Below are 12258 nucleotides of genomic sequence, written 5' to 3' on the forward strand. Positions count from 1 at the left end.
AACAGTCACCTCTAAGGCATGGGGTCCTGGTATGTAGGCCTTAATACATGTGCTGTGACTCCTGAAAGTGTATGTACAAATGGCTAATCCCTGATTGACATTTACTTATCCATAACCCCTAGTAGTTTGTACGAGACGTTCCCAGGGCTAGTAAGTTAAATGCCACTAGTGGACTACAGCACTTAATTGTGCCACCACTCTAGTGACAAGGTGAAAATTGGCTCTAGGTCTGCATCTTAATCTGGCAGCTTTTAAACTACCAACTTGACATGGCAAAATACTAATCCCCCAAACCCCTGAGACCCTAACCCCTGCGTCCCCACCAACCACCACTGTACTCAAACCTTCCTTTGAAATATCTGTGTCACCACCAAGGCAATCTTTAGTTTCCCAGAAGGCATGGTGCCTGACATTAAAAGGAAATGTTGAATTTAAATTTTACAGGTGAGTAACCATTTTGTTATACCAGTTGGACGAAATGTTTTACTGTAGCCTCATATTACATGAATGTAGTAAAGTGCACCTATTTGACATGGTCACCCCCACCTTTTTTCTGGTACATGATTCAGTTTTCACTGTAAGAGCACTGGGTTCCTGCTATCCGATTTCCTAGTGCCAGATCGCTTTCCCTAAAACTGTGCAATTGTTTCCCAATTCGTAATACCTTTGGCACCCCTGTAAGTCACTAGTAAATGGTACCCCAGGTACCTAAGGCTTGGGCACCAAGGAGGGTTTCCAAGGGCTGGAGCATGTATTGTGCCGCCCTCTGGGACTGCTCGCCTTGCCCATGCAGACTGCCATTGCAGGCTGCATGTCTTGGAGCAACTAAAAATGAAAATATGACATGGCACGTAGTCTGTGTCCCATGTCCCCTAACACTGCATGCAGTATATGTAAGTCACCCCTCCTGCAGGCCTTACAGCCCGGTGGCAGGGTGCATTATATGACATGGGTGGGCCTATCGGCAAGAGCAGATAAGAGCACGTGTTTGTCAATTCTTAGACATAGTGAGTGAGCAGGGAAGTCATTTTAAGTGCATGTGCTGGATACTGGTCAATACGAGTGCCCCAGCTACATTATGGCTTCACTGATCCTACGGATGTTTTGTATCAAACATCTCATGGTAATAAACCCTTACTGGTGGATTTATTAATACATGCTGTAGGATACTGGCCTGGTGTGTGGTATGTATGTTATTAACACCTTATACCAGGTCCAGGCGTCCCTTATTAGTGAAGTGTAGGCAGTGTCTAGAAGCCAGTCTCTCTAGAGGTAGCTGTGGGTGAGCAGCCAAGGCTTATTTAGGAGATAGCAAAGCTTATGCATTACCACTGTAGTCACCCAGCACTTACACACATGAAAGAACCACACAGTTTTACAAAAATAAAGGTACTTAATTATGGTAACACAAAAACTAGATAGGCAATACTCCAATAGGTAAGTAACAAACTATTATATGTACAGTGCCAATCAGAGATTGGCATAAAAAGCAAAAGAGAACAGTGAAAAGCAATAGCCAATACTGACGGCCCTGGGGGTGGACCAAACCATATACTAAATAAGTGGAATGCAAAAGTGGGGTCCCCACACAAGGAAATGGTCTCGGTAGAGGGGAGCTGGAGGAACTAGGAAACCTCAAAGCTAAGTAACAGAGTGCCCCTCCTACTCCAGCTACCAGGAGAAAAGAGGTAAGTAACTGCTTTTTCCCCCAACCCACCAAAGGAACTTCAGAGAAGGATATTGCAAGACTGCAAGAAACCAGAGGTGGATCCTGGACGAAGGAGACATGGGGGGAAAAAAGGGGACCAAGTCCAGTTCACGTTGGAGTGTCCGGTTGTGGCAGGAGCCACTACCCACTCGTCTGTGAATGCAGGAGCTGGTCAACAGTGAAACGAAGACGATCAGCAGCGCAGCACTGGAGCAGCTGAAGAGTTCCTGAGTGATGCAGTTGACGGCCCATGGCAGATGGATTGCAGCCGGTCCGTGGTTTGGAAAAACTACCAACAAGCCTTGGCAAACATACATGTCGCGAATAAAGAAAAATGGAGCTGCCGGGGACCAGAAAGTGCAGGGGTACTCAACCCACAGCAAGGAGTCCCGGGTGACCCTCCGCAACCAGTAGAGTCTGAAGAAGAGGATGCAGCTTCTACAGCTGACCCACAGGCTGCAAGCACAGGGATTGCGGTGAGGCCCACGAAGCACACTTGGAAAGGGATCCCACATCGCTTGAGAAGCATGCAGAGGGCTGTGCGTCACAGTGATCCATTGGAGGAGAAGCCAACAAGCTTAGGTAGCTGCAAGAGATATGGTGCACGGTTGTACTGGCCTGCATGGAGAGGCATGTTGGACAGCGGTAAGAGAAGACCAAGGCGACCACTCCAGACCATCGGGCAAAAAGTGGGGGTATACATGACAAAAAGAGGGTACTTTCCTACACACACACACACACACACACACACACACACACGTCCCCGAGCATCGTGATAGCTGAGCCCACTTGCTGATTCAGCCCGACTGGCATCCAAGTCCAAACCTTTTTAACTGGACCCATCCCCATTGACCAACAGTGGGCACCTGATGTTGTATTGCACCTCTGCACCCGGCCGCCCAGTGTGACATGTTGGTCTGGCCTTGGACCTTGCCCCATGCTTACCTAAAATCCAGGAGATTGGTCCCATAAGTCGCTGTTAAGTTCCCGAATGCTGTACATGTTTTTCCCCTAAAGGATAATATTGGGCACCTGATGCTGAAAAGCACTTCTGCACCCGGCTGCCCCGTTGCCGCCCGAGGTGACCTGTTAGTGCTGCTTTGGACATTGCCCCCCTACTTACCTTTAGTCCAGGACATTGGTCGCTGTACTATACATGTGTGCAGTATTTGTAATTCCGCCATAAGATAACATTGCCGTCTCTGAAAAATGCATTGTCGACTTCTAAACCCTGAAAGTATTTCTCTTGCAAAATGTACTTACCTGATAGCCTTGATTCCGGAGCCAAAATATATATAAAGATACTTGTTATTTTTATAAATTGGTGTGGATCTCCTTATTGATATGTGTGCATCAGTTATTGACTGTGTGTGTTTGCAGATGTCTTACACTCTTCTCTGATAAGCCTATAGCTGCTTGGCCACACTACCCCTTAATAGAGCACCTTGGAATCACTAGTACAAGACCCTGTCCACTAGTAAGGAAACCCCTGGATTCTTTGCACAGTATATCTCATTTTGACCTACTATATAAAGAGCCAGCTTCCTACAATGAAACACTGTCCTGAGCTAGTTTATGCTATCTTTTCCACCTAGGGAACTCCTCAATTCCGATACTATTTGTTACAGGTCTTTGACACACTGTAACTATCATCCCCTTGATATCCCACATGACAGTGGCAGATATTTTGTACTCTGTTTCTGATTCTTTTGGCAAATATCAAAGTAACACTCACTTTTTCTGTTTGTTGCTCACCTGCTGGAGATTCTTTCTTGGGAGCCCAAAGGTTGGGGGAGGGGGAGGCTATACATCAGTATGTCAGCCGCAGGGTTTGTTAGCTGAACTTGTGTTCAGAATTCTAAACTCTGGGACAAAGGTACAAAGCAAATTGAATAAGAAGTACAAAATAAGTCTGTCTAGCACTTCATACAGAAATGGGTTTGGTGTACATAAATAATAGCGTCTACTCGCTATATATTGGAAGGCACTAACCCTGTTTGGACTGATCCATTAAGTAGGGCATGTTTTTGTGACCAAACTTCTTGCACTTAAAGACCCCATTCTACAGTAGTTAAAAAAAATATGTGCCAGTGTTCCAAGTCCAATTTAGGGCTGTTCTTTCTAACGCTTTGGTCTAAACCTCCGTGCCCATTACAGTTCTGAGGCTTTTAGCCTACTGACGGTTGTGGTGGTGGTGGTGGTTTTGTGGAGGAGATGACTGTACCTCTAGTGGTCCTCCTTTTATTTATTTATTTTTAACATCCTTTATTCATTTTTGCAAACAGTATAAACATCATGAACCTTCCCCCCTCCGCCCCCCAAACCTGCAAAGAGATGCATGCAGTATCAGTGTTATAGGTTACAGAAATGGGGGCCTGTGAGGACCGGACTTTAGTGAAATAGCTGCCAATCCTTTCTATGTTATGGGTGTAGGTTGTACCCAATTCCACTAGCAGGCACTAGGGCTCCGATCGTTTCATCCTATCCCAATTTGGATCCCAGCATTTCGTCTGTTTCCCCTCGTTGATCACCTTGGAGCCAATATTTTGTCCCACTTCCTAGTACACAGTTTTTTCTGCTACCATGCATCAGTCTAGTAGTCCCTTCCTCCATTCTCGCAGTGTGGGTGGGTGGGACATCCTCCAATGTTTTAATATATCCCTGCAGGCAACCATCAGTGCCAAGTTACTTAATATTAGCGTAGTTTGTTCGTCCCAGATTCCAAAGGTGACCAGTTGTGATATCTGTATTTCCAGACCCATAGTCTCAGACATCACATTCCCTTATTACCTTCCAATAAGATTCAAGTTTCGGCAGTCCCAGAGTGTGTGGATTAAGGTTCCCTGGCTTTGACAGTCCTGCAGATTTTGGTCATTAGGAACTCTGGCCATTCTAAAGAAGCGGGCCCGAGTATAGTAAGCGATATGGAAGATTTTTTGTTTAATTAGTCTGAAGCCCGCTCAGATTGCCACCTCCTGTGGGTATCCACTTGCTTGACTCTACTGGTGCGCTTATGTATTTCTTGTTCTTTTGCAGCAAGTTATGAGGTTTGCAGAAATGACCCAGGAAGTGGAAGTCGCCCGACCTGTTGACAAGCCCATCTGTGGGCTGACGCCAGGGCGAAGGTTTAGAAACGTGGCCTTTAAGGAGGAACTATCGCGCAGACTGGAGGAACGTGGTGGACCATTGTGCCTAGGTAGGACTAACCTCCATTGAGGTGGTGAGGGGAGGAAATGGGTGAAAAGCCCTATAAGTAGACTGACAGCCAAAAGCTTAATTGTGGTTTCCTAAATATGTGGTCTGGTGAGATAGGGCTGGTTAATTTGAAAAACGTAGTGCCCTTTGTTTGTACAAGGCTTCATCACAAAGCCTTTCAAGAACTATTTCCTTCCTTGTGTTATCAAATTGTGCTCCAAACATTGAAATGTAAAAATAGAGGTAGGTTAAGTTGGACCTGTTCTTTATCTGACTTTATCTGGGAAGACTGTTTAAGAGACCATGCTGCAATCATGTACACATGCCGTTTCCTTGTCTGGTGTTTGTTTCTGTATTATGTACTCACAGCTTTTTCCTCGTTTGCCATTTGCCATTTACTTGTCATTCTGTGGCTAAGCAGGTCGTTTTCTTTTTTTTTTTTTTTTGTTTTTTGTTTTTACTATTAGTCACCATCTCAGTGTGTATATTTAGCTGAATTTCTATAATTTTTTCCTTTATATTGCATATCCCCTGAAGCCATTGACTCCCTTACCCACTTACCTTCAGCCCTGCAAATTACCTCATATGTTACACCTTTAACCTCCTTCCCCTTAAGCGCTTACCTCCTAATCTTCACTCCTAATTTTACACACTTACTCCTCAGTCCTCAGCCCCTCTTCACCCCCTCCGTGCCTTGATCCTTTAGAATTACCCAAAGGGTACTTCTTCACCCCTTGCCCTTACCTATTTACTCTTACCCCTAATGCCTGCTTTTAACTTGCACCCTTAAACTCTTGATCACCTTATCCTGTTGCACTTGGCCCCAAACCATTAATCTTACCCTTTTCTTTTGCTCCTTACACTTCCCTTGCCCTTATATTTACCAATATGCCCTTACATGAACCCTTTATCCACTTACCCCCTTACTTTACTTCATTAACCACTTCTACTCTTCTGTGTATCCGTGATCCCTTACCTCTAACATTTTAACTCTACCCACAAGTCTTTATATCTATCCCTTTACTTAAGACCATTAAGCTATTATCCATACACTAACCCCTCATTCTTGACTCTGGTTAACTGCAAGGTAAGGTTACTGGTTCAATCACCTTTACAAATTGAACTTTCCCCTTCCACTTACCCCTACCCCTTACTCTTACCCGCATACCCTTCCCTTTTCTACTTTTCCTTTGTTGATTTACCACTTTGCTTTTACATCCTTAACCTGTTTTCCGTTTGTCGGCTTACCCTAAAACTCATTTAAATGTACTCTTACCTTTACACCCTTAAGAGCTTCTAACCTTTTCTTTGCCCTTAACCCATTACACTTAACTACTTAAGTTTACACTCTTAACCCCTTACACTTAACCCTGACTGCCTTACCTTAAATTCCTTGTGCTTAACCCCTTATTCTTAACCCCTTTACCCTATGCCTCATTTTTTTCCCTTATATCTATGCCAGCCCTATTATAAAAAAAAAAATGTGCTGATATTACTTATATTTTTTCATTATAATTGATGAAATGACAAACTGAGACAATCTACTACAAAATTGTAGTTCGAGGCAATACCCACTAGTAAATGTCATGACAGTTTGAGCTTCCGTCTGAGTCCATCTGAGCATGATGAGTTTTACCGACCAGGATTTGGTAGCAGACTGACTTGAAGGGATGCAGATTGTCGGTTCCTTGCGGGTCCAGTCGCAGTTTCAGTGGCCAGAAGTCAAAGTAGAGGTTGCAGAGGAGTTCTGCTGGAATCTTGCAAGCCGAATCTGAGGACCCACCCAAGAGGGAGACCCTAAATAGTCCTGACAACGGGATTGGTCACCTAGCCAGGTGACCACCTATCAGTCGGGGGCTCTGACGTCACCTGCCTGACGTGGCCACTCAGTTGCTCCCAGAGGCCTCTGCCTCCTTGGATTCAAAATGGCAGAATCAAGGGACCCTCTGGAGGAGCTCTGGGCACCACCCCTGAGGTGGTGATGGACAGGGGAGTGGTCACTCTATTTTCCATTGTCCAGTTTTGCGCCAGAGACTGACTGGGGGGAGGGGTTCCCTGAACCGGTGTAGACTGGTCTATGCACGGAGGGCACCAAATGTGCCCTTCTAAGCATATCAGTGGCTTGTGGAGGTTACCCTTCCTCCAAGCCATTTAACACCTATTTCCAAAGGGAGCGGGTGTTTACCCCTCCCTCTCCCAAAGGAAATCCTTTGTTCTGCCTTCTTGGGCTTGAGCTGTTCAAGCAGCAGGAGGGCAGAAACCTGTCTGAGGGGTGGCAGCAGCTTGGGCTGCACTGAAAAACCCCAGAAGGCTGGTAGGAGCAATGCCAGGGGTCCTCTAAGGAGCCCTCAGAGTGCACAGAATCATACTTTCAATATTGGCAACAGTATTTGGGTATGATTCTGACATGTTTGATACCAAACATGCCTAGGTTCGGAGTTACCATTATGTAGCTGGACATAAGTAGCGACCTATGTCCAGCACACGTATAAAATGGTGTTCCCACACTCACGAAGTCCATGAAAATGGAACTTGAATTTGTGGGGGGCACCTCTGCTAGTGCAGGGGAGCCCTCGCACACAGGTACTTGCACCCTGCCCTCTGCGCTAGGCGGGCCTGCCATAGGGGTGACTTATAATGACCTGGTGCAGTGACCTGTAGTGAAAGGGGTGAATGCACCCTTCCACGCAGGCTGCAATGGCAGGCCTGCAGATACACTTTGCATGGGTGGCATAATACATGCTGCAGCCCATGGGGGTCCCCTGGTACCCCAATGCCCTGGGTACCATATACTAGGGACTTACACCCCACATTTGGCATACTGATGCCCCCATATATGTGGTTCAAGTAACCAAGTTTAAAGGGAGAGAGCATAATCACTGGGGTCCTGGTTAGCAGGGTCGCAGTGAACACAGTCAAACACACTGACAACAGGCAGACAATGGGGGTAACCATGCCAAGAAAGAGGGTACTTTCGTACAGATATCCATTGGAGAATGGTATAACAAATAATTAAAGATCGAATTGCCAAAATGGGAAGTTACTATGTAAGATGCACTGAACTATGAAAGCTACTATGTGATTAATATTTAAGCCTGGATATAGAATGGCACATGCTCAGTATCCAAGCGTGCCTGTACACTGCAGTCTCTCTCTCTCACCACCTCCTTTCCTGTAATTTTTGCCACATTACATTGCACAAAACGTTTTGGGGGAGATGTGCAATAAATTTAATATTCCCAGAATTAGGTGAGGTAAACATCACGTTTTCACCTGCAAAACCTAGGATAGGGGATATTTACCCCATCCAGTAAAATAACCACCCAGGGTATCGGTATTAAGATGATGTGCAAGTACTTCAACCCGCTTTCCTGAGTTGGACAGGATTCATAAGTGGGTCGTAATAATGTAGGCATCAAATAGGCATGTAGTATGAACCCATGTCGTAAAAGAGTGAAAAAAGGGAAATAAAGAGCAAGAGAGAATATGACTGGAACAGAAAATCGGCTTGGGTGCCAAAATAAATTTGGCCCCAATTAGTGAATTAGCTAATTAAACTTACCTGAGGGCGTAGCCAGCAGACCAGCATCAGCCTTAGGCTGCCATACACCCTGGAGCTGCGACAACCCTTGAAATAGCGGTGGGGCTGAGCCTGAAGGCAAGCACACAGTACTCCACAGACTACACACCGTGCCATATCACAGTGTAACCGAGGGAAGAGGAAACTAAGATGCAGCAGCTCAACCACTACATAAAGTGTCACTGTTCCAACTCGCCACACACATGTGAGCACGAGGTCCTTGGTTCACTACTTGATGAATCATGCCTGACAATCATATGAGTTTGTTTGTAATTGAATTATTGCCTCAACAGAGGCCGATTAACTCTCTACACAGCCATCACAAAAAGCAGGAGCAAAAACATTGAGGCAACTTGCAAATGCTGTAGCGAAAAGGGCCTGTGATGACACTGGCAAAATCGGGGTACATACGAAGTTCTGCAGTGGTGGCTGTTTTTACGCAATATTAACAATAATATTGCACAAAAAACTCTCTTGACTAAGTGAATGGCCAAGATTCTATGTAACCTATGGGACATACGCGCTCCAGTGTCTTCTATGCAATGAAATTAGTGTACATGGAAAAGAACGCCATGTACCCAAGACCACACCATTTAATAGAGTTGAGGTCGTGACCAGCAACCAACACATCTGCTTGTTTTATGCAGCGTATCCTCTGGCTCGCATCTCCTTTCATATATAGTAGCCTCAGTCCACCATTGTTTAGAAGTGGGTGCCCAATGAGAACAAACATACTCCTTTGGGCTATTTGTACACGTAAAATAACATATCTCCAAGTGCTGCTTACTCCAGGCGTTATTGCCCTCAACAGCGTGTGCACTTTACAAGAGATCTTAGCATATCAAGCATAGTGGGCTCAAAAAAGTGCTGTTAGGGCCAGAGGAGCCCATAGCATATTTAATCTCCAAACTGTGCACCTTGAGTGATTTCAGAGGGATCTGGGATTTTTTTTTTCCGCAATTGTGAACTGTTACTTGGTCGCTCTCGTTTTTTATTTAATAATTTCATTTAGCCAGCAGAATAACTGTGTTCTCATTGACGTGTTCAGGCCAAGAAAAGTGTCCATGGGATGCCAGGGAATGCAGCAGAAAGCATTAGCAGCTGGTAAATTGGAATGCCCACTCTCAAACAGGTGACCAAAGCTTTCGTTTTCCTCCACCTCCTCAATCCAGGAAGTGCCTTTACAGGTTCTTATGTGAAAATATAAAAAAAGCACTATGGAGGGAACAGCAGGCACAGGGAGTGGGACGGATGAATACATTTCGTCTGGAGCAGCAGAGGGTCACTGATTGAGATTAATTAATCTGTGCTTGTACCCTGCTCTGCAGTAACGGTTGGAAGTGACGTTTTGGCCAACATTGTCCATTGAAGCAGGCTGCAAAGCAGCAGGACACGGAAGACATTAAATGATAAGCAACGGGTGGGCTTCAAGCCCTTTTTGTAAATAATAGTGTCTTGCAAGCCAGGCATATGCGCTAATGCAGATTTTGCAGGCTCAACCCTTTAAAAGAAAAAAAATAAATTTAAAAAACAGCATTTGCAATGCCATGGGTCTCGCATTTGCTTGAGTTAGAGCTATTAGCATTGTAATTTCCTAACTGGACTTTTCTTACCACACAAATTGAAAACGAAAAGTAAAACAGTTGACATAAGCAAGCTGATTCAAAGCGCCACTGCTGCCATGAGCCCGAAGGAGAGACACAAAAGAAAAAACATATTGGCAAAAGTGCAAATATCCATGTAACAAGGTTGATGGCCAAGGCGGTAACAAAACTGCCCCAAGGAGGGACAAACGTAAAGCATTTACCAATGAGAAGAAAAGATTTTTGAAAGGCAAGCCAATGAACGAGTGAAAGTGATGGGTATGCGATGGGCGTGGTTAAAAGCCTAGATAGATTACAACACGTCAGGATGCTCGCGAGCTCGAGATAAAAAAAGCAAAGGGAGAAATCTATTCCATGCCCAGCCACTAAATGGTGGGATAATGCAGTGTGTGAGTGCAGAAAAGCATTCAAGCTATACAACTACTCTGCCAGGTAAGCTAACTTTTATGTTACAGTTGAGTAACTTTTCTTTTGTAGTTTAACATGTTTTGCTTTTCGTGAGACCCGCTTGAGTATAGTTTGCAATAGAAGAGCTCAGCGAGGAGTTTAGCAGGTGTTAATGCAAAGACCATAGAGCTAGTGGAGGGGAAGCGTATGGTTGTTCTAACTTTTCAAGGGTTGGGAGGTGGGGGGGTTGTACATTTTCTGTCTCACTTAGCACTCTTACCCATCTACATTCCTCTCCCTTCCCACTGCCTTTTAAGCCCCTCTTGTGTACCCTGTTTATCATATGATGCATTTTATTGTTCGTCTGGAAATTTGAAGCTCTCCCCAAACTTACTGACCAAGCTGTGCCCCTGAACAAGTAACTTCTGATGGATACAACTACCTGTGGATTCCTCACCTAATGAATTCTCCCATGGCCCCAGCATTCGACGGAAATCTTCTTCCAACTTCTGCACGTCGACGAGGACGTCACATTTGCCCATGCGACGCTGTCTGACGTCATACAGGCAATAAGAGGTCCTCGCCGACGTCAGTTCCCTTTTTTCCGTGCCATTCGAAACGGTTATCTTTGAGGGAGCTACTGTTGCTTTCGAAGTTACAGTGTGTTTTTCTGCTGCGTGTTTTTTCTCCGAGGTTACTATGTCCGTTACTGACCCACATTCCGACTGCTTGTGGTGCTTAAGTTCCGACCACGACGTGGCCACATGTGATTCATGTCAACACATGAATCCGAAAGCCCTGAAGGAGCGTGAAGCCAAACTCTTTATGGCCAAGTCGAAGAGAAAGGAGAAGAAACATCATAGAAAGTCCTCCTCGCCGAAGTCTCATCGACGTCATCGAGACTCCCGGCGCCGTCGGGACTCACGGCGCCATTCGAGCAAGGAGAGGTCTCGATCGAGGTCGCCTTCGGCTCGGCGTCGGAAGACTTGGGAGGTCAGTCCTACAGTCACTCCTCATCCATCGACACCGTTGCCTTCTCCGGCTTCGCCGACTTCACCTGGGCAGACGTCGGGGTCGCCTTCGATCCAGGCACCCCAGTATCCGGCTTTCCCGGCCCCTGGAGCCGATAATACCGCATTTTTAAATGCGATGTTTACCATCTTCCAGCAGATGGCTCCAGGCAGTGCTCCGACTCGTCCTTTGGGCCCGTTGGCTTTCAGCTTGGGTGCTCCGGCGCCGCTACGGCCAGCACCCTTCATGCCCTTTCTCCCCTTGGGGAATGTGGGCTCGGCGCCGGTGTCGGCTCCAGTGTCGGCTCTGGTGGCTCCAGAGGTTTCGGCCCCGGAGGTTTCGGCTCCATCGACTTCGGGGTTTCAGCCAGTGACCCTGGCAGGACCATCTGAGACTCCGAGACGCACCTCTCTTCATCCGGCTCCTGGCTCGGCGTCGAAGCTTCCTGTGGTGCCTGACATGGCGTCGGATGGATCCGGCGATCAGCGTCGTTCCTCGACTTCTGCAGACGCCATGTCGACGCCGCGTATTGAGGAGAGGTTACATTCTAGGAGACGTGCTCTCCGTCTCTTGGAGGAACAGGAATATCAACGGGTCCTGGAGGAAGGAGAAATTGAGGATTCTGGCGAGGGTCTTCATGGACTGGATACAGCTAGTGGCCTTGATACTTCCCCTGAATGGGACTTGTCATCTCCAGGGGAGTGTACTGAGGAGGCAGCCACTTTTCATGCTGTAATAAGGAAGGTGGCTAACTTCCTCGAACTGCCTTTGCC

At 46.2% G+C, this 12258-nt stretch overlaps 1 protein-coding gene across 8 annotated transcripts in view; it reads left to right on the forward strand.

The window, feature by feature from the left end:
- KIF23 (kinesin family member 23) overlaps positions 1-12258 on the forward strand; it is a 177695-nt gene that overhangs the window by 93852 nt on the left and 71585 nt on the right. For all 8 annotated transcript variants that reach the window (XM_069222930.1, XM_069222933.1, XM_069222931.1 and 5 more), the window contains one exon: positions 4745-4904. In XM_069222930.1, the coding sequence (XP_069079031.1) occupies positions 4745-4904 (160 nt within the window). The remainder of the gene's footprint in view (positions 1-4744; positions 4905-12258) is intronic.

This window comes from Pleurodeles waltl, chromosome 3_1 (assembly GCF_031143425.1).
Source record: "Pleurodeles waltl isolate 20211129_DDA chromosome 3_1, aPleWal1.hap1.20221129, whole genome shotgun sequence".
Lineage (NCBI taxonomy): Eukaryota > Metazoa > Chordata > Amphibia > Caudata > Salamandridae > Pleurodeles > Pleurodeles waltl.